This window comes from Hipposideros armiger, unplaced genomic scaffold, assembly GCF_001890085.2.
Source record: "Hipposideros armiger isolate ML-2016 unplaced genomic scaffold, ASM189008v1 scaffold_299, whole genome shotgun sequence".
Classification (NCBI taxonomy): domain Eukaryota; kingdom Metazoa; phylum Chordata; class Mammalia; order Chiroptera; family Hipposideridae; genus Hipposideros; species Hipposideros armiger.
Window position 1 is genome coordinate 1,017,055 of NW_017731649.1, and position 21,261 is coordinate 1,038,315.

General features: G+C 51.2%; 1 protein-coding gene across 1 annotated transcript in view; it reads left to right on the forward strand.

Annotated features, from left to right (window-relative positions):
• The window catches only part of SMOC2 (SPARC related modular calcium binding 2), a 136,976-nt gene extending 116,127 nt beyond the window's left edge, over positions 1-20,849 (forward strand). Inside the window, exons 11-14 of the mRNA XM_019659456.1 lie at positions 9,745-9,844; positions 11,560-11,834; positions 17,354-17,391; positions 19,622-20,849. Coding sequence (XP_019515001.1) covers positions 9,745-9,844; positions 11,560-11,834; positions 17,354-17,391; positions 19,622-19,639 — 431 coding nt within the window. The 3' untranslated portion in view covers positions 19,640-20,849. The remainder of the gene's footprint in view (positions 1-9,744; positions 9,845-11,559; positions 11,835-17,353; positions 17,392-19,621) is intronic.
• The last annotated feature ends 412 nt before the right edge of the window (positions 20,850-21,261 follow it).

A 21,261-nucleotide genomic window follows, 5' to 3' on the forward strand; every position in this document is an offset into this window, starting at 1 on the left:
TCTTTTAAAAGAACCCCTTTTCTGGGAGGCAGTTATCTTGTAAGTCTGGCTGTCCAAAGTAGCTCTGAGAGCACAGACCTTGCTACGTAGAAAGTTTACTGGTTTAACAAACGGTTTTGTTGGCAGATGTGTAGAGGAATTTCACTTCCAATCATTCCAGGAGGTATAAAAAATAAATATAAACATTTCCTCCCTAATTAATTTATATCCTAATTGAAAGCAGTTTTACATAAAATGGAATTTGGCAATGAAACAGTGGGCACGGGAAGCCTATTGTGTGTCAGATGAAGACAGATGAAGACCCGCCCTTCGTGTGACAGAAAAGCCTGTGCTCTCAGAGCAGCTGTGTCAGCAGGAATTGTCCCGCCCAAGTTCCAACAAAACTGCGTGCGACCTGTGTGGTGACACCCAGTGCTGGGGAGTTGTGCATCAGCGTTTAAGTCAGTTATTCAGTTCAGGATGAGCTTCCCAGCGCCCAACGTAGGTGGGAAACACCCAGTGGATCGTGACAACTCAGCAGCTCACAGGGCCCTAGAGAATAGCTCTTTTATCCCGGAGCCTGCCTCTTAAAATCAAGCTGTTCTGTCCCGACAGATATGATACACTGAGAGGCTGTGACCAGCCTTGGCCTAAATTCCTTCCTTCTCCTGATAAGACGTGTCGGCCACGCGTTCCGTGGCTGAGGCCGGTTGTGCACGGTAACGGCCATGCCATCCTCGGGGGCTGGACGTGACATCATGAGCGTGTTTGGGGAAGAGCATGTCCCAGTGTCTGCAGTCTGCTCTGTGGGCCTGGAAATGGGCCGTAGAATGAATGAGAGCGCTGACATCCTGGATGTTATCACTGTGTCGTGGTGCCGGCACATTTCATAGGTGGCATCTCCATACCCCTGCTCCGTGCACAGCAGCGATCCACACAGTGGATGGTGTCGTCCCTGTAGCACGTCATGCTTCTTAGAGGATGACGGGACGACACAAAGTCGAGCTTCAGAACAGACAGGCGTTTGGCCATTGCAGCATGTCAGTGGCTGCCTCTCCCGAGCACCCCTGAATTCCACCTCGTCTCTAAGTCAAGCTGAAGTGTGATTTGTGAAATACCAGTGGAGTCCCCTTCATTTAAAAGCTGCTTCTCCTAATCGAAGGTGGACCGAGCCAGCCTCTTTGTGCCTCTCACACCCTCAGAAGCATGCCCCTGTCTCTGGGGGGCAGGCAGCGGCGGGGGTGGCCCGTGCGGCTTCACTGGACACTGAGAGGGGCCGGGCCATGTCCTGCCCCGAATGGACGGGGTTCTTCAGCTCTGTGTGCCCGGCCCACCCTGTCCTGCTGACAAAGACCTTGGACGCCTTTTACCTGACTGGCCACATGCACACTGAGGGCGGCCACAGACGTCAGTCCCAAGAGAAGCAGTGCTGCCTTTGCGTGACATCGGAAAGCATCTTGTGGGAAAAACAAAAAGCATAAACACTGATTTCTTTCTTTTTTCTTTGTTTAAGACTTTTATTAAAATGTAGCTAACATACAACATTATGTTAGTTCAGGGGTACACCACAGTTATTGGACATTTACGTACGGAATGAAGCGATCGCCATGATAAGCCCACGGACTTCTTTTGACTTTGGTGCTCACTGCCAAGACCCCACTTTACCACCTTTCGAAACAGAGCAAACTCCATTTTGCTAGAACCATAACTTTAAAAGTGAATGTCGTTGATTTGGACAGAAGGTAAATATGTTTCTCCAGTGTTTCCGGTGGCAGGGACATTGAAGCAGCTTTATTTACTGTAATTAACTCTACTTTTGTTGCCGTTGTTGGTGCAAGCTTGGAAGTAGGGGGGAGCCCTAATTGTGGGGAGTCCTGGGGTGGGGACAGTGGGCACGGAGAACCTATCTGTTCCCAGAGGGGAAAAGCACAAGCTGACCCTAGAGCTGCTGCTGAGAAGGGCGAGTTTCTGTCAGGAGGGGCAATTGGAAGCAGCCGGGGGGGCCTGCACCCCCCCGACCCCCCACCCCCACCCCCTCTCCCGAGGGGTGGGGAGAGGCAGGAACTGTGTAGGGTCTGCAGGTACTGTTTGGTCTCTAACATAAGAATGGATTTTAAGTCTGTAGTGTTTTTTTTCTTATTAATCATTCTATTTGTGACTCCAAGAATTAAAAATTTTCACAAGGACTTGAAAGTGACATGAGGGAAAAACAAACTTACTTTTTTAAGGGGGAAAATGGTTCCTGTGTGCTTTCGTTCACATGGATTACACTGTGTAAGACCTGGTTCACTTAGGAATATGGAAGGAGAGAAAGCAACAGAGCAGACCCGAGGATTCTAAGAGCTTGGTTTCATTACCCAGGGAGGTTTCAGAGCGTTTGAGTTTTCAGCATAGAGTACTCTTTGTTTAGATTCGGCCATAGCTTCTCATCTCATTCATCAAATTGTCAACCGAGTCTGCCATTTTTGGCTCTGGGTGGCATGTCTAGATGTAGAGAAAAAAAAATGAAAACATGTTGCTTGAGTTGCTTCCAAAATGTGGCCAGACCTTCTGCTTCTGTCAGACCCAACCTTTTGTGAGTTGCCCAAATTCTGCCAAGTATTTTACTGCTTTCAATCCAAAAATCATTAAGACATATATTTCTTATTGCATTTACCCATCGAAGTTTATGTTACGTTTGCATTGAAAATCGATTAAAATTGGGAATTGTTCCTCAGGTGCAGATGTTCTGGCAAATACCCAGAATGAGCCCATGAGCCCCGTTTTCTGTTGGGCTGAGCAGCGTCTGTCGGGCAGTTAACTGTCCCAGCGGCCGAGGCGGCGTTTTCTCGAAGGTGGACTTATTTCCACCTCTTGTCTCTCATTTCTGTTTCACGACCCCCCCCACCCCCACCCCGTAATCATAAGGTGACAGATCACAGAGATGGCCCAGTGCCCTGACCTACTTGGGTGCCTGGCGGGATCCCTGGAAACTTGAGGGGTCACTGCCTTTGCCCCGGGGGAGCCCGCGGCTGGCTCCTGGGCCACGTCCCTTACGAGATGCGCCACGGTGCCTGCTTTCTCCGCGTCACCACCCTTCGTGTTTGCCTCGCCGCGCTTTGGTCCGGGGCTCTGAATTGGTGATGGTTGGCTGTGCCTGTGCCATTAGAGCCCCGTGTGTTTTGGTGAGATTCGCTGAGAGGTCATTGGTCATCACTGGCCACATCCCGCTTCCTGCTTTTTCTAGTGGGCCGAGTTTTGTCACTGCCGCTGCTGCTGGCACCCCACTCTTGGAAGCATCTGTGCACCTTTTCAGGGCAGGTGTGTTATGAGGGGTCGAAGGACCGCGAGCCAGTGAGCTGAGGGTGCCTCTGCTGGGCCGAGGGTGCTGGCCCGGGCACTAGCTCCATGGCTGTCACTGCAACAACTCCGCGTCCCGTCTCACGTGGTGACCGCAGTGACTCACACTGATTAGCAGCTAAGAAGGCGACAGAAGTCACCTTTTTCACTAAGCATTCTGGGATGCTCCAAAAACACTTCTCACTCTTAATATTTTAAGAGTTTAGTAAGCTGCAATTTCACTTGAATTAAATCCGGGCCCTTGGTGCTGTAAATCTAATTTACAAGCACATCGTAGACCGGAAGCTTATTTTTTTACAACAATGATGAATGCGTTTTTACAGGTCTGTGGTTTTACAATATATAGGCAGCCTGTCCTGTGACTAAGCCTTGTGTTCTTTCTTAAATTCCTCAGAAAGGACAAGAGAGAGGCGATATCATACAGCAAACTATTAGAAGTGAAAAGAAATGAACTAGGAGTTTGGGAAGAAAGCTTTCTCCATTTGAATGGCAGGCATTCCTTAATTTTCATGTGTTAAAAAAAAAAAAGCAGCCAGCCAGAGCCCTTGGGCGGGGAGAGACCTTTCTCCTGGGCGGTTGCTGGTGTTCGTTCAGTGCTGTCACCGGACCCACAGCAACCAGTTTGCTCCTTCTTCCCAGCCCAGGATCATGGGGACACCAAGCAGTGACAGACGAGGGACATGAGGGACTGCTCCCAGGGGTGTCTGCAGGCGGAGCTCCTGGAACAAAGGGGCTCTGCAGGGTCACCCTTTCCCAGGCCAGAGCTCTCTGTTCATGCCACCCCAGGAGCCTGTGTCATCTGCCGCCCCTCAGGCATCGGCTTAGATGACGGACGGGCACTCGTGTGGGGGCTCAGCCCCGGGAACGCTCAAACCGCGGGCCGCACTGTTACCCTCCCAAGGCTGGTAGTTGTCATGGGACCGTTGATAGTATTCTTTTCACAGACCCAAAAGCTTTGGAATTGGCAGCTGTACTTAGAGTGACAGCCACTGGCTAAGCTCCTATAGGAAGGTCGCTGTGTCTCAAGAGAAATTTCAGAAATAGCCTCAGAAACACGAGGCCACGCTATTGGGTCAGCATGGGCATGTTCTGGGAGGAGAAAATGCAGGAAAAAGCTCTGCTTGGCTCCATGGTGTGGCAGGGACACGGAGAAAGGGGCCTGCAGGTCAGACACGCCGTGAAAGGACATCAGAGATCGTCCCCATACTTGGCGAAAACATTGATCGCTCAGATGCCTCATGGAAACACAGATGCGTGCCCTCAGACGCATTCTGTTCCGCAGCGGGCGGTGCGACAGTCCCCAAGCTCAGGACCTGCGGAAAGTCTAGGCATCCGACAAACTGGCTTCTTCGGTCTTGCCTTACCCTCCATGTCCTCACCAGGAAACAGTGCTCTCCACCCAACACGGGCACCAAGTCATTCTCATATAAACGTCCTAGGGACAGGATGCTGTCGTCCCTGAGCACCATGGGAAGACAGGAACACAAGCGCCGGTCCCTGAGACAAATATCCAGTTACCATGTCAGCTGTTGCAGATCCCCAGCCACACCCTGCTTGGGTGACCTCACTGAAAGAGTTAAAATCCAAGGCAGAGAATTCCTGGAATGTCCGTCACATGCAGAGGGATATGCTGAGGGCGCCAAAGTCCCAGCCCTGCTCCGTGGGCAGGAACAGACACCCCCTCCACGCCGGGCCGTCTTCTGACCAACGCACGGAATCCCCGGGTTCCGTTAGGCACCGACCTTTCTCCAAACGCTGGTTTTCATCAGTGTTTCTCAAACCTGGGAACCTGTTTGCTTAGAATGACGAAAAATACATGGAAAATATAGAACTATGAAAACAAACATGTAAATATAGAAAAATAGAAAAACTGGGGTTAATACACAAGGGTAGTGACTGTTTTTATCTTAAGATTGGGAAGTTTGCGCTTTGTTGTTAGGGCCTGTACGTGAGAATGAACTCCCCACGGATGTTTGAACTCTGCCCGGCTGAAGCCTCCAGAAAGCTAATCCGTGTGTGCCTCTGAGTAGGGGCTCTGGGTCCTAGCCGCAGGGTCTTGAGGTGACACTCAAACCCCGTTCCCAGCTGGAGGGGTTTATGGAGGCTTACTTTCTGTGCCTTGTATAAGCTGCAGCTATTTAATGCATCTTAACATAAACGTGCCTGAAGAGACTTTCTCACTGTTTCTGTTTATTATCATTTTTTATGTTGAAACTGCACATAAAGTTACAAATAGAGAAGGCAGGAGTGATGACATAACATGCTTCACGGAGGAATCGGAGTCCTTGGGACACGTCAGCCTTTGCTTCTTTCTGTGGCTGTGGGTTGTACATGTGTTGTAGGGGTGGCCCTGGGGACTGGCCCCCAGCCCACATGCTGCCAGGGACATTCTCTGAGCGACCGCTGTGCTCCAAAGGCTCAATTCAGCCCCATAACCACATGTCCAGGCCACTACGCCTTCTCACTCGGTGATTTCTCCTGAAACTGCCTCTCACGGTCTCTGCCACCCCCTCTGATCACGGTCTCAGAGAGCCCATCCTGGGGCCACAGGCGATGGCCTCACACAAGTCCTGTGGGCCCTCACCATCTAAGACCCACAGAGAGGGCAGAGTGACCCTGAAGAACATGAGTCACACTGTCACTCCCGCAGATCTTCCAAGGACTTCTGATGAACTTTCAGATGAAGGAACCAACAGAAGAACCCCTGTGTGGTCCCTGGGACAGCACAGCCTCAGGAGATCCCTGGTGGCTGCACCCCTTTTTCTGCTCCACCCTGTTCTCTGTCCATTTGGTTCCAAATGCCCATTTGGGATGCCAAGCAGCTCCCAACCCAGGGCTTTTGCACATGACTTTCGCCTGTTTGAAAGAGTTTCTCTGTTCTTCATGGCTGGTCTGATCAGCAAGAAATTTTGAGCCGTGTGACGTCACCGTGCAGCCGCCAGGTCAGGAGCTTGTGCTCCGGCACCGTGGCGCCCTGCAGTGGCTGCAGGCAGGCAGGAGCTCAGCCATGGGACAATTCCGCTGCTCTCTGCACCCCAAGTGCCTCCCAGGTCTCGAGTGCAGCCCAGACGTCACTTCTCCACTAAGTGGCATGTGACCGGGGCCTTTGTTCTCCCCTTTAATGTCGGTGTGATTCTCACCGATTGCCGTGAGGGGAAGTGGGGGTATGGTGGGGTACGGGGTGCGTGTTAGGAAGCACGTGCACACGCCAGGTGCATGAGCTGCCTCTGTAAACCCGGACACCTGGTGGGACATGGAGGACCCCAGAGCCAGATGTACCTAGAGAACGTTTCAGGAAGAGTCGTACTTGGGGATTATTAAGCTCAACACTTAATTAATGAGAATTGGTGACTTAGGAAGAGCCAAATACAGAGGGTGCCAAAAAAATATACACATTTTAAGAAAGGAAAAAAATGTTCAAATTGTAATACTCAATATATGCGATAACAAAAGAGAAACACAAGTCACGTTGGACTTATGCAATTACAAGAGGTGTTCACAGTGGTTCCCATCAGCGTCCAGACACTTCTGATGATGGCGAACTGCTGCTTGAGCAACGCTGACCAAAGTGCCCACTTGTATACATTTTTGAGGCACCTCTGGTATTTTGGCTGGTACGAAAAAATGAGAGAGCACAGTACTTTTTAACTGGGGGCAGTGTCATGATTTAATGTGAACATTTCAAGTTCCACTAAGGTCAATGAGCCCAAATTGCAAACCACACGACCCCGTGGTGGGGGCGTCTTTGTGAGGCTGTCTCTGCCATGTCTCGTGTGCAGATGGCCTTTCCGGCAGTGGCAGCCCCATTTGGCCACTGTCGGTGGTCTCCTCTTCTCTGTATTTTGGGTTTTAAGCTGTAAGAATGGGTTCCAAAGCCATTGCATTTCTCTTTCCTGTAAATGATCAGCTGAATGGATGGAGCTCCATTTTCTGCCTCCCCACCCAAACCAGAAGAGTCTCCCACCAGGGAAGACGCCCTTTATTTGTCACGCAGACTGAACCTTCTCGATAGTCAGCAGCGACCAAGTGTTTTCAGAGAAATGCGATAGGATGCAAGTGTTTCCGTGGGCTCCTGGACGTGAGCGGGGTAGAGCGAGCGTCTTCAGGCCCAGCCAGGGGCTTTATCTCATCACAGGTTTGAAAGGAAGCTGTTGTGCTGTGTCGTCCTCACTGTGATGGGAACAGCCTGCTCTCCTCGGTCGCAGGGCCTGCCTGACGGAGTGACTGTGGGGACGGGCGGGGTTCCTGTGTGCCTGGGGGGCTCCCTTGTACCTCGAGCCACATGGCCCCTTCTGAGCACTTGGCAACCCGGTCTTGCTCATGGTTGTGATTTCCTGGCACTTCTGTCATTTCTTGTACGGTGAAACTTCACTTCTTAATAATGAGTTCTCGACTATTCCTCCTGGTGTTCCCTCATTTCATGTCTTTTTTTCTCAGCAATAGCTTTGAATGACAGTCCCCTGTCGTGCAGTGACAGGCATCGGACCAGGATGACTGTGCCAGGAATGTCATATTCCTATCAGGGGTGGGTCCTGTCACAGGGCACGTGAACCGTGTCCTATGAGCTCAGGCGGACACAGACACGTGAACACATGTCGGGCTTCTTCCTCAGGCCACCTCTTAGCCACTCAAAGTCCAGTTGACCTTCAGCTCCGAATCCAACCCCAACCCAGAGTCTTTGCAAATAAAAATGGAAAGTATTCTTTTTGGACCCAAGTGCCTCTCTCCTGCGAGGACTAAACTCCTTAGCAGGAAGAGCTGTGCATGTCAGTCCGTAATCTACACCACGATGAAAGCACTGCTGCGGGTGGATTTACAATCTCCAGCTATGAAGCAAATCAGACTTTCATGTGCCCTCTGGCATGAAGGACTCCGAAGCTTTCCCGTGCCGGCAGCCCTGTGCTTCGTGATAGCTGTCGGTCATTTTCTAACGAGAATTTCACGCTGCTTCGTCCCGTTCGGGGCTGTGGTCCCAGCAGCAGCACAGGAGCAGCCGGGCCTGCCTCGTGGGAGTGGCCCCCGCGCGCCTGCCTTTCCTGCAGCCCCTCAGCGCTGACGCGAAGCCTTTCCGCAGACGCCTCGGTTTTCCTCATTGACTCCACTTCCGCCCTGGGGCTCTTGAGGATAACGAGGGTGTGGACGTCCACAGGGAACAGCTGCTCCCTGGCTGGTTCCCTGGGCCATCGGGGGAGGAGGGGTTACGTGCGCCCCTGGGACACACCTGCCCTTGGCACCTGCCGTCCGGCGGGGGATGTCCTCTTGGGTCGGCCGGCCACCCGTGCTCCTTGCCAGCGGGCTCCTGGGCCTGTGGCCGCTCCTGGTCTGGCTGGAGGCCAGGCACGGTGCTCCAGGGAGCCGCGTGGTCCTCACAGAGGCCGCCACCCTCTCTGAGCTGGAGCGAGGGGCGTCGCGGGACGTCCCCGGGCACCCTGGTTGCCGCCGCACAGCTGCAGCCTCAAACCTTCTATTTCTTCTGAGGGGAGTCCTAGTGAAATAATTACCTTTTCTTGAAAAGTAACGTTGTCCCAGTGGTTGTGGGCTTCCCCCGTCGATTCTAACCTACTTTTCAGCCGTGTTCAGAGCGGGTAATGCGGTTCGTCTCACACTCAGCTGCCACTCCCCGTGAGGACTGGCGTCTGTGTGTATTTAATAAAGTGGAAACTGGCGTAAATGGGTCCCTGCTATAGTCAACTAGCATGTACTTGACTCATAATAACAAGAAACTCAAGTGCCAAAGGCGTTTTATGAAAACCAGAGCATCCTGAACCGGATAAGCGTGTCACAACACAGCATGTGACGTGCTCCACACAGGAGACCCTCACTGCTGCTTCGGGAGTGCAGACGAGGCGAGCCCCTGGTCACCCTGGGACAGGTGGGAGGGGAACAGGGGTCCAGGGACTGGCACGTGGGTGTGAGTAAGCAGGGGAGCTGGGGCAAGGGGTGCCAGGCAGCTGCAGCTCTCTCTGGGGCGCTCAGCTCTGTGTGAACTCAGTGACTCTGACGCTGTGTGGTCTGTGGACACACGCTCGCCCGGATGGCCCTCCAGCCCGCCATCCTCCAGGACTGTGGCCCTGGGGCATTTCCGGATGTTCCCAAGCACCATGTGCCTCCTCGGTAATATGGAGGGTGACGCACCTACCTGGGGCTGCCGCTTGAAGGCCAGTGACTGGTGATGCCCGTGAAGGTCAGTCTCGTGTAATCACTCAGTGTCAAATATTGAGGAGCACAATAGCTGAATAGCTGTGGTTCAAGATACAGATATCCATGTGACTCCATGAGTGTTCACACGGGCTCATTCATAGTAAGACACCCCGATGTACTAATTTTCAAATATTAAAGCAACATTTCTCCCCATTACAGAGAGAAACCTGTTATGCCCTGTGAGTTCTGTGATATAGAAAAACAACACATACTTGATTTTTCCAGGTTGTCCTGGTGCCAAAAAGAATGAGTTTCTGACGAGTGTCCTGGACGCGCTCTCCACCGACATGGTCCATGCCGTCTCCGACCCCGCCTCCTCCGGCAGGTACGTTGCCTCTGATCACAGCCAGCAGCTGGGAGGAAGCCCCAGTAACTGGGGGAGAGCTGACCAGCCAGAAGTCAAAGGCTTGCGGTTAGAGGTTGGAGTCCTGGTCAGCTCTTGTGGACACTGCAGGGCGTACAAGGACGGGGTCCTGCCCCCAGACAGGAAGGTGCTTCGTGGGTGTGGAGGTGATTTGTTTAGCAGGGATTTTGTCCTCATGGGGAGAAGGGGAGAGGTAAAGGAGGGAGAGCCCTCGTTCCGATGGCTTTATGTTTTGGCATTGCATTTCAAAGCTGTTGCCTGAATTTTAAATACTATGCGTTAAAATATTCAATTATGTATTTATTGTGGAAAAATATATGCAACAAAATTTACCATCTTAAGTATTTTCAAGTGTGCCATCCAGTGGCACTAATCGCTCTGCCACCGTTGACGCTGCGTCTGGGACAGGACTTGTTCTCTAGGCTGCGTGGTGGACACACTGAGCTTCTCCGCATCCTGAGAGCCAGCCGCCGTGTCCGGAAGTGCTTCTGTCACTAACTGCCCATGTGAGGGTGGCTCCCCGAGTCCCGCGGGTGTGAACCCCGGGAATGAGGAATGATATAGCTCTTTATTTTAGGGAACTTTTTCTGATGGAGGGCCTTATCACCTTGCTTTCCTTGGCGTTCTGGCCTCCCTCTGCTCCAGCCCCCAGGCCCTCGACGGTGCCACCTCATCGAGGGGCTAAGCTTTCTGGTCTCCTTCACCGAAAGGCTCTCCCCTCTGTCTCTCTGCTGAAGAGTAAGATTCGAGGAAAAAGAAAAAGACAGTGATAATAGAAGTGGTGGCAGCCAGGTAGTAGTTTAAACTTAAAAAGAAAAAAAAAATCACCTAAATTTCAAATTGACATATTCTTGGAAAGATTGCTCTTATCTGAAAAACTAAAACTGAAAGATGTAAATGAGTTGCTACCTGAGAAGGTCCTCTGGGAGTTTGAAAACCTCAAGTGGCATTAGAGTGCCCTGGTAACTGTGAACTCGGGCATCAGAGTCGCTCTCCACACCCGGCCCCGGGGCGCCCAGGGCTCTCCCAGGCCAGCAGGCATGAGGGAAGACGGGTAACATTTCATCACACTGTCCCTCATCTTCTGCTTTGTGACAGGGCACGTGTTACCATCTAGGACAGTTTCAAAGACCCGACTCAAATCCAGGCCTTCTAGTGGAGGGTTTATTTATTTATATCTAAAAATACAGAACTTTTTCACCCAAGGGAAAACGTCGAGCTGGACCACTTTAAGACATACTTGTGTTTGCAACTCTCAGTGTACCTATGACATAAGTGATACTCCAGAGAGCCCCTTTAGATGGGAGAGCCTCGGGGTCCCAGTGTCTTGCGGGTGCACCTTGATGGGAGCGCTGACCTGCCAGCTCCAGGGAGCACAGGACTGGGGTCCAGGGCGCTATTCCTCACGGGCTTGGTCAGCACGGTGGGCAGGCACAGTCCCCGTGTCATTTGCAGTCTTGAAGCCAACTTGATAAACTTCTGCTAAATCCCTTTCTCTAATTTATTGTTAAATAAACGTTATATCAAATGGCAAATCCAGACAGGCTGAGGCGTCGGGATGGTGAGCGCCACGAGCCAGGCGTTCCTTCCGGGATGCAGGCCGGGGAGACTGTGGTGGACGGACGCCGGCAGAGGCAGCTGGCGGGGTGTCCCTGACGACCTCTGTGTTCTTCCAGACTCTCCGAGCCCGACCCCAGCCACACGCTGGAGGAGAGAGTGGTCCACTGGTACTTCAAACTACTTGACAAAAATTCCAGTGGGGACATCGGCAAAAAGGAGATCAAGCCCTTCAAGAGATTCCTTCGGAAGAAATCCAAACCCAAGAAGTGTGTGAAGAAGTTTGTGGAGTACTGCGACGTGAATAACGACAAGTCCCTGTCTGTGCTTGAGCTGATGGGCTGCCTGGGCGTGACCAAGGAGGAGGGGAAATCCCGCACGCGGAAGCGTCACAGTAAGGACCCCTCGGCCCCCCACGCGGCCGGGCCCCGCGGCTTGGTGCCGTCTGCCATCAGACTGCTCCACGTCTGTGGCTGTCCTACGGTCTGAGGGAGAAGGGACAGGGAAGGTCCCCTTTGACTGTAGGTCACCTGCCTGTAGAAGTGATGGTGGCCCTCACTGACCCGCTCCGTCGGGAGGCAGGGGTCCGGAACAGGGGGAGCTGGGGGAATCGGAGGCGAGCCTCGCATCGTGCAGTGTAAGGCTGACTGTCCCCCGCTGAGGTCCGCAAATCTGGGACCCACTGGCATTAAATGGCTAGCCCTGCACACGGACTCGGCCAGTCCATAAGCAGTGAGGCTACCCCCGCTGCCCACCCAGTTATCCCCACGGCCGTCTCGCTCAGCTGAGTATATCGTTCTGTGTGGGTGTCGCCTAACTAACCACCTGTCACCCAGAGAGAAAACCCTGTGGTAGCTGGTCCCAAGCATCCCCAGCAGGGAACATTCAGGAGACGCCCGCCCGCTGGCCCCCGTGGGTGCCGGAAAAGCTGCTTCACCCTGGGGTGGGGGCTTTGGCTCTCTCATCTATACAAAGCCCGGGTGCTGGCCAGCGTGTGCAGAGGTCCGTCGTGACCCGTCGTTCATCTGTTATTCTCCTGTCGACCTTGGTGGCACATTTGAGAAGGAAACACACTTGGGGGTGATCCTGGCATACCATGCGCTGGGATCGTCACACCCTCTCCTGTTTTTGCACCTCCAAGGTGACAAGGACCCTCGCAGCCAGCCTAGGCCTGGGTGTCTGGAAGGCGAGGGATGGCAATGACCCTGTTTGCTTCTCTGTCCCCCAGACTTGTCATAATAGCCACTCAACGTTGATCCACTGAATTGGGTCCAGGCAGGATCCGTGTAATTGTGAAAGGTTTCGTGCTCCTTCCCGGGTGAGACGTTAATCCTGGCAGCGTTGCTTCGTGTTGGTGACTTCTGAGCAGGGTCTCTGCAGCTGGCTGCATTCCATGTTGTCCTGAAAATGTCTGGAGGGAGACCAGTGGCAAAGATCTGGGCCCACTCGCTTTGCTCCCCACACAGGATGCTGACACTTCCCCACAGTGGGACACGTCTCACTCCTGCCCTGTGTGTGGGCCTGTCCTTTTACTCTCTGCTTGGGGGCAGACTTAGGATCCCGTGGTTGAGGAGACGAATGTGGGTGATGCAGGCGCGTCACTGTGTGTCTGCGGACAGCGGAGGGCGGAGTGGGCTGCCCACCAGACAGAGAGGACAGGAAAGGGTTCTGGGCCAGTGCTGCCCACCCTTGGACGTGGAGGTGACATGGGGTTCTGACAGCGACAGGAACGGTCTTGTGAGGACACACTGTTACTGCGGGTCTTACTGGCCTGAGTCAGATGTTACCGGCCTCTGCCAGGGGTCGCGCTGCCTCTGGAGGGACACAGACAGGATGCATTTCCCCTGGCTCACGCACCCTGCCACGCGGCTCCAGGGTGGGGGTCGGCTCCTTGTCCTCTCTCTGGGGCCTGAGCTGAGGAGGAGGCATCGAGACGCAGAGGGCGGAAGGGACCCACGCGTGCGTGGTCAGGCAGGTGCCCGGAGTTGACGGTGGCGCGTCCTTGGCCCTCTCAGTTCCGCTGGGAGGCGTCTGCACACCCTGTGCAGGGCGTGGAGAGCGGGGAGCAGACAGCCCCATTACCGGGAGAAGGGGGACGAGTCAGGGGGACAGCGAGTGTGGTCTCTGTCGTTGTGACCGTCACTCACTGGGAATGTTAAAATGACGACAGACTCCCCAGTTACTTTCTCTGGGTCCCTGTGACTAAAGTAATGTGTCTGAGTTATATTGTCTGAGTTGTGTTGTCTTATTAGTAACGGAGAAGATAGGATGTGACCCCTCCCCCAAAATATAAGCTAGAATTTGTTAGAAGTGGGTATTTTGTAAAAAATGAGCATTGGGAATTTGGATGCGTAATGAGTTGATTTGAGAACCCTTGTATTTTCCCTGCAGAATTTCTCTAAGTTTTTTCCTACTTTGATTTGATTTGATTATCAGTTTGATTTGATTTGATTTGATTATCAGTTATTTTTTCCTATCAAGCATAGTTGGAATTAGTGAAAAGTCAGAAAACCTGAATGTTCAGGGAGGATTAGTTGGGGTTTTCCAAATATTCAAACTGTTACCTTTATGTTTGCTTACTACTTCACAATGCACTTTTTAATTCTAAAAACATGAGAAATCAAGTAAAGCACATGAATAACATGTGGTTTTTTTATTCTCAGACATAATTAAACCTAGATCCATATTTATCCAAAAAAACATTTCTGTGCGTATCTATGTACTATGGTTTTCACTACAAAATGAGACCACATATATACTTTCTAATACCACTTATTTTAAGAAATTACACAAGGCTTTGCATTCAAATGATTGCAATTAAGACATATTATTGGAAAGTTTTATCTAAATTTGGATTATTAAAAATGCAGAAAGGAAAAACAACTGAAAACTATTAAGAAACGATAAAGCCAAAGATAAAATATTTCTGAAGAATCCAGAAACAAAATCACAAGAGATTACATCATGCCCTTGTGAGCCTCCGAAGTGACCATTACACAGAAACTCAGCAATTAGGAAAATCCATTTTGACCAAATTATCTTTTTCAACCAAATTGCCATGTTAGCTACACTGTTTTGGGGCAAACTGCCTCAGGGCCACAGTGCTGTCTGCCAGGTCACCTGGAAACAATCAGCATCATGTGACACCCATGACGTAACCTCCCCAGCTGACACTGAGGGTGGTGAGGTGCCTGCGAAACGGCCCTCGTCCCAGCCCTGTGTTCTCCGTGGAGGTGACTTTCTTTGTCTTTATTTTGATAATGTCCATACTGTTCCTTTGCAAATAATTAACAGTGGGGTATTGCTCTTGACATATTTTAAGTTGTGATTTCCCCCACTGTGTGTACCTGGAATGAAATATTCCACCATGTGTCATTAATGAAATTTTTCTTTTCACCTATATTGCAAGGCTTCCTTTGTCTTCTTAACACTTAAGAATATAAACATTTTCTCATTGCAACTTACCTTTAATCTATAGCTTCCTCCCACCACCAGGGAGACGATTTGTCATAAAAGAAACCAAGAAAAAAACAAAAACGGCAGTTTTTGAATAGCCAAATTGGCTTAGAATAGATTTGAAGAATCACTCTAATATTCTTTAGATTTGAATCAATGGCTCCAGAGCCAAGTTTTTCAGTAAAGTAGTCATTTTAGGCAAAGTGAAGAGTGGCTGTAGTTACCCAAGTACTTGAGTCATTCTCACCTATGATTGAAAAAATAATCCATTTATCTACTATTTATTTAACATTTTTGCAATTTACTTAGTACATTTGTGTTTCAACTTCTCATGTGATTCAGTTTGCTTTAATATAGGAGAAGAAGGGGGTTAAAAATAGAATGATTTTGCTCTTTACTCAGTATTTTTTATCACATAGATAGAAATCAATAATCAAGCCATTTGGGATAAAAAAAATGCTGCTCTCTGTCTATTGATTCATTCAAAAGATGTTTTTTTGAGTGCTTCCTGCTCTGAACATTGGAAAAATAACAGTGAATAAAACAGACAAAAATCCACATCTTTCTAGAGCTTACCTTTTAGTGTGGAAGCAAGAAATGAGATAAATAAGGCAGACCGTCGTGGGACGAGTGATGTGTGAGAGGCCGCGTGAGGAGAGAGGGTGGGGGCTGAGATCTGAGCTGAGGGGGGGCGGGAAAGGCATCTCCATGGTGACATTCCAGCAGGGGCGTGAAGGAGGGGCAGCAGAAGCCATGCAGACGTTGGGTGGGGGGCAGCCCGCCCGGTGACAGCGGGGAGGTGACAGCGGGCACTGAGTGGTGAGGAGCCCGGCAGCCGGGGCAGGAGCAGCTGGGAGAGGCCAGGGACGTGCAGCGGGCGCCGAGCCCGAGCCCTGGAAGGAAGCCTTTGCTCTGAACAAGCGGTCACTGAAGGTTTGAGCAGGCATGACGGGTTCTGACTCATATCTTACAAGGACCTCCAGTTGCTGAGCTGATGGAGTTTGCAGATGGGCTGGGCTGAAGCAGGGGGAGTGGCAAGGGGTCACCACGGGGTCCGCGGGACAGAGGGTGATGGCGGGGGGCCTGGGTGCTGCAACCGTGGGGTGGTGGAAAGTGTTTGGACTCTGGATAGGTTTTGAAGGTCAGATCGGATGGGGGCATAGGAGAAGGGGCAGTGATGGGTGACACCAGTCCTGTGTCCCCGGAAGCTGTAGAGTAGGGTGAGCAATTGTGTGCTGGACATGGGAGGTGAACGGGCAAGGATGCAGGCTTTGAAGGGAAGATGTGAGGTCAGTCTGGCCCTGTTTCCTTTGCGTTGCCTGTTGATGGTGCAAACGGAGGCGGCACCACTGGACCTGGGAGTCTGACTGGGGACAGCCGTCCGCCCTGGAGACTGGAGGTACACACGCTTGGGGGTCATCAGGAAACAGATACAGTAAGTCCCCGACTTAACGAACATTCGAGTTGCGAACAAATCGCGGGAGTAGCTCCCGTGCCTGCCGGACATTGTCCCGGTGGAGCTGCGTGTGCTCACTGTGCAGAGCGGCAGTGAGCAGCAGGGCTCGCTCAGAGCCCAGGGCGCCCGGACGCTGAGGAAAAGCAGGGGCGCATAAGACTCACCTTGTCGGACTTCCAACTTACGAAGTTCTCCCGGAACGAAAACTGGTTCGTAAGTCGGGGACTTACTGTATTGTTTAAAACCACGAGGCTGGCTGAGCCCGCCCGTGACAGTGTGTGGGTGGGAGGAGAGAAGCCCGAGGCCACTGGGGATGGCAGTTTTGGGTGGGCAGGGAGGTGACGGGGACGCCAGGAGCGCGGGAGGCCATCCTGGGCCCTTGCTGACAGTTCCCAGGAGCAGAGCTGAGGGGGTCCCAGGGGAGTGGGTCTCTGCAGGGAGGACGCCGAGGCGGGAAAGGCGCCCGAGATGTGGTCGCCTCTGAGCCGCCTGCCCCCCACCAGGTGCCCGGTGGTGAAGCCTCAAAATGAACCACGCAGCGCGCATCTCCCTGAAGCTTCCATTTCCCGTGAGGGTTTGGGAAAAATCATTTTGAGCCAAACACGTTCATTTCTCATGATTTAAATATAAAACCAAAAGATTTCAAAGACCTGGTGTTGGCACACTCCCGAGGGCCTCCTTCCCAGACTTGGGGGCTGAGTCCGCTCTCCTGGGAACGTCTGAGAAACACGGGAACAAAGGTCGGCACCATTGGTGGACAGACCCTTGGAATTTGGGGTAAAAAGAAACATTCCTGTAAAGTTGGACTTTTAGAATCCACGATTCATAATCTAGGTTTCCTCTCTCTCTCTCCCACCCCCACCCCCTAACAAGTTTGCCGGCTGTTGGCACTTTCCTAAAGTGATGTTGATCGCTTCCTGAAAAATTATCTGAAACATTTCACTAAATGGAGAGTATTCAGTGTTTAATAATATCTTTTTTCTTTTTTTTTTACCTGCCAGCCCCTAAAGGTAATGCTGAGAGCACTTCCAATAGACAGGTGAGTATGTCTGTATTTTAGCCTGAATAATTTGCTGGTTTGGTTATAAGCAATAAAAATTCAGGGTTATGTAGATTTGGAGAGTGAAGTACCTTCCAAGAAAAAAAAAAAAAAAGAAAGAAAAAACAATCCAGGAGAGGCAACATATGCTAGCTACACCCCTGTGAATGTACCCAAAAGAGCCTGGCAAGATTCTATGAAATTAACTTGTTAAACCATCAACTCAAAGCTTTGGCCTTAATTTTTTTCAGTATTTGAAATTTCAATTATTTTATTATTTTTAGAAAAATGTCTGTGTCCTCTTGTTCTGTGGAAATGCATGGTTGTTGTAAAACCATTCTCCAGAGATCTGCACTGTGTTCCTTCCATTTTGGTAGGGAAATGGAGGGACAGGAGACCCTCTGGGCACTCGGGCGAACAACCCCTTTTCATCAGGGATCTTAGTGAGACACGTGTGCAGCTCCAACAGGGATTTGCAGTTTCCTGCTGTTGTGCTTCCAAACAGATTCTGTGTCCGTGAGTCTGCATCTCCATGTGCGCAGTTAGGGGCAAGCACGGCCTCTGGGCCCAGCCGCCCACGGCACAGCCCAGCCAAAGGGCAGAACATTCTCCAGAAACATGAGCAGACTCGTTTCTCCCTCCCTGGAATCCAGGCAAACCCTCCTTTCTTAGGACCACTCGTCAATTTGTTGTTTATTTTGTCTTTGCGTGTTTGATGTTAGGTCGACACTTCCTAAGGCAAGCCCTGTGTTGTGGGTTTTAAGTGGAGACCTCCAACGCACACCTTGGATGTCATTTAAAACCTTTTCATTAGAAAGATGTGTGATACGGTTTTCTTTTGTTTAGCAAATGTTTATGGTTTTAACTTTTTAAATCCCACCACAAATCACTTACACTTTAGAGCAGGGCTGGTCTGAAAGCAATTACCCCCGCTGAGCTCCAGGACGGCTGAGGGTTGTTTTCATTAGATAATGGTGATGATTGGCGCAGGGCGCGCACTCAATTCAGAACCCAGGCCTCACTCAGCTTTTTCCCGGAAAGAGAAACTGGAGCGCTGTCTCCGGCTCTTTCTGTGATGCCTGAGGGAGTGGACCGTCTTCCATGCCACGGTCTCAGTGGCTGTCCCTGCGAGCCACGGCCCTGGAGTGAAGTCCTTCAGCGTAAGCCAGCTGTGGTTTGCATTTGATAAAATAACTGAAGATCATAAACATTTCCCTGTAGAATAAGTGAGCACCAGCCACCAGAATCGTTCACTGTATGAATAACGTGGACTAGAACCATTGAGTGAAGGCGAGAGGGGAGGATACGGGAGCTAGTCTTTAATCAGTGAGTGTCGCCCTGGCTTCTTCTCGAATTTCCCTCATGCGTGGAAGTGACCAGAGCAGAACTGTGAAGCTGCTGTCAGTGCAGGTTTCACGTTAGCCCACTTTTTCTTCCCCCGATTCTGACCAGCCTTCGTATCTGGAACACACGGCGAGGGCTGACCTTTCTCCATAACTAATTAGAGCAAAACTCCTCATGAGCTTAGTACAGGAGATGCCTTCTTCACCTCCAACTCATCCTCACCAGGGGAATCAGGCCAACCCAGAAACCTCCTAAACGTTCACGGTTAATTGCTCCTCGAATAGAAGCACGGAGCCCCTCCGACTGGTAGGAACTGGCACACTTGGAAAACTAAATCTAGAAGATTGTACATAGCTTTTCCTTTTATTCTAAACTACTTCTAATGGGTGGTCAGAGTATAGAATTCGAATAATTTAAACAAACTTTTCAAGTTGCATTTCTTATACAGGTAGAATAGTGAATGGAAGGATGAAAAGGAAAAAAAAATCAACCAATGACTTTATCCAACTCGAAGCCTAAACTAGATTATTGGAATTATTTTTGTAGAATAAATCTGAGCTGCTATGAACTTCTGCAGAACATTTACTACGTGGGGTCCACTTACAATATTAGGAGTAAACGCTAATTTTCTCAGCGAGGAACACATTTTTGCTGATGTTTCTGATCACTGAGGAGGAAAGCGTGCAGAATGTTTCTATTGTTGTTTGTTCATCCTTATGCCCCAAATGACCAGCCCAGCATTTTTTCTTCCCATATTTAAAATCCCGCCCCTTGCCTGTTGGCATCAGATGGGTTTATCTCATTCCTGGAAGGCAAGCCTTCGTCCTCACTGATGACGGACACGAACTTCGTAATGATGTCTCTTTTTTCGTCTTTTCTTTTCCAGCCGAGGAAGCGAGGATAAGTGGCTGACACGTCCAGGGCGGTTCCTAGACGTGTGGGAGGCTCCCTCACCAAAAAGCAATTAAAAAAACAGAAACAAAAACACATAGTATTTGCACTTTGTACTTTAAATGTAAATTCACTCTGTAGAAATGAGATATTTAAACAGACTGCTTTGATCTGTGAAAAGGGCGGGGCTGGCTTCAGAAGACCGAGCACATACAATGTATGTGCCCTCTTTTGACCTTGGGGTCTGTGCTCGGTGCAGCTGCACTTGGAAGGGATCTGGGCTCCTCTTGGGGGTCACACACACGGTCACAGGGAGGCCCCGCAGCTCCGGCCCCGAGCCTTCCCCACCAGCACACTCACACGCGTGCCAGCCTGCCGCCTTTGAACCCCGCTGCACTCGCAGCCTCCCTGAGTCGTGTCGAAGCCTCGTGATTCTGTAGAACTGTGTCACCTGCTGTCCCTGCCGTGCCGCTCACACTGCTTGTAAGGTCAGAAAGGAGCGGGATCCTTGCGCCCCCTTCCCCGTTCTCCCTCACACCTGGCCTTGCCTGTCCTACTGTGGCCACCGGGACCCGCTGTGAAGTGTCACCTGAGCACCATGACGACGGTCTCCTTAAACAAGGCGCAGCAGGACAGGCTGTGCCCCGGGTGGTGTGGGCGTTGGCGGCCAGCAGCAGGGCCTGGCAGTGCCCTGCTGCCCCCATCCTTCTCCAAATGCCCCCAGGGCATGAGAACATGCCAGTGGGAAGTTCCCCCCAGAGGCACTTGTGAGGGGAGGGTCAGGAACCCAAGGCCCCCGCCGTGAGCCGCGGATCTGGCCCAGTGTCCAGCCAGCGGCCACTCCGAGCTGGCCGCCCCCAGCAAGCGTCCTGGCCTCACGGCGCCACCTGGAGGCCGGGCCGAGAGCTGTGCGTGGCCCCGGGGATGTTGTCTTAGCTCAGACTTTTGGCCAAGAAAGAACCCTCATGGCCCCAAATCTCCCCACACGTGTCCTGTAAAATGATCTCTGTGAATATGCATGAAGATATTTTAGGAGGCTTCTTACGTATTTAAACTGTGCAAAGTAAAAAAGCTGAAACTTTGGAGCCACAAAACCAGCTCAAGTGTGCGTCACCATTGCTTAAGAAACAGTTATGACCATAAATTTATCGGATAATCTTTTATATTTCTGAACTTTGAATTTAATCATTTTTCTTAGATTAAAATAAAATGTGCTATCGAAACCGTCCTTGGTCTTTTCTTTCTGTCTAAACATAGTGTCTTACAGCTGCTCTATCTTGGGGTGTCTACCCTCAGAGGGGCAGGACGCAGAGTCCGGGTGGCATTGAATTCGAGTCCTGGCCCCGCCCCCGGTGGCTGTGTGACTTTGCACACGTGTCTGAACCTTTTCCTGCTCCTGTCTCCTGCTCTGTGAACTGGGGCCGGGGCGGTGCACACCTGCCGGTGAAGGCGGGAGCTAAGGGTAAAGTGCTTGTGGCCTGGCACAAAGCACAGAGGGCTTGCTCTGACGGTGTGAAACGGCCACTCACTCAATCGGTGCCAACCGAGCACCGTGGAAACCTCCATGCTGCCAGGTGCCACGGTGGACCGGAGGAGAAGCAAGTAGGCTTCTTGCTGTGATGAAAGCAAATGCTG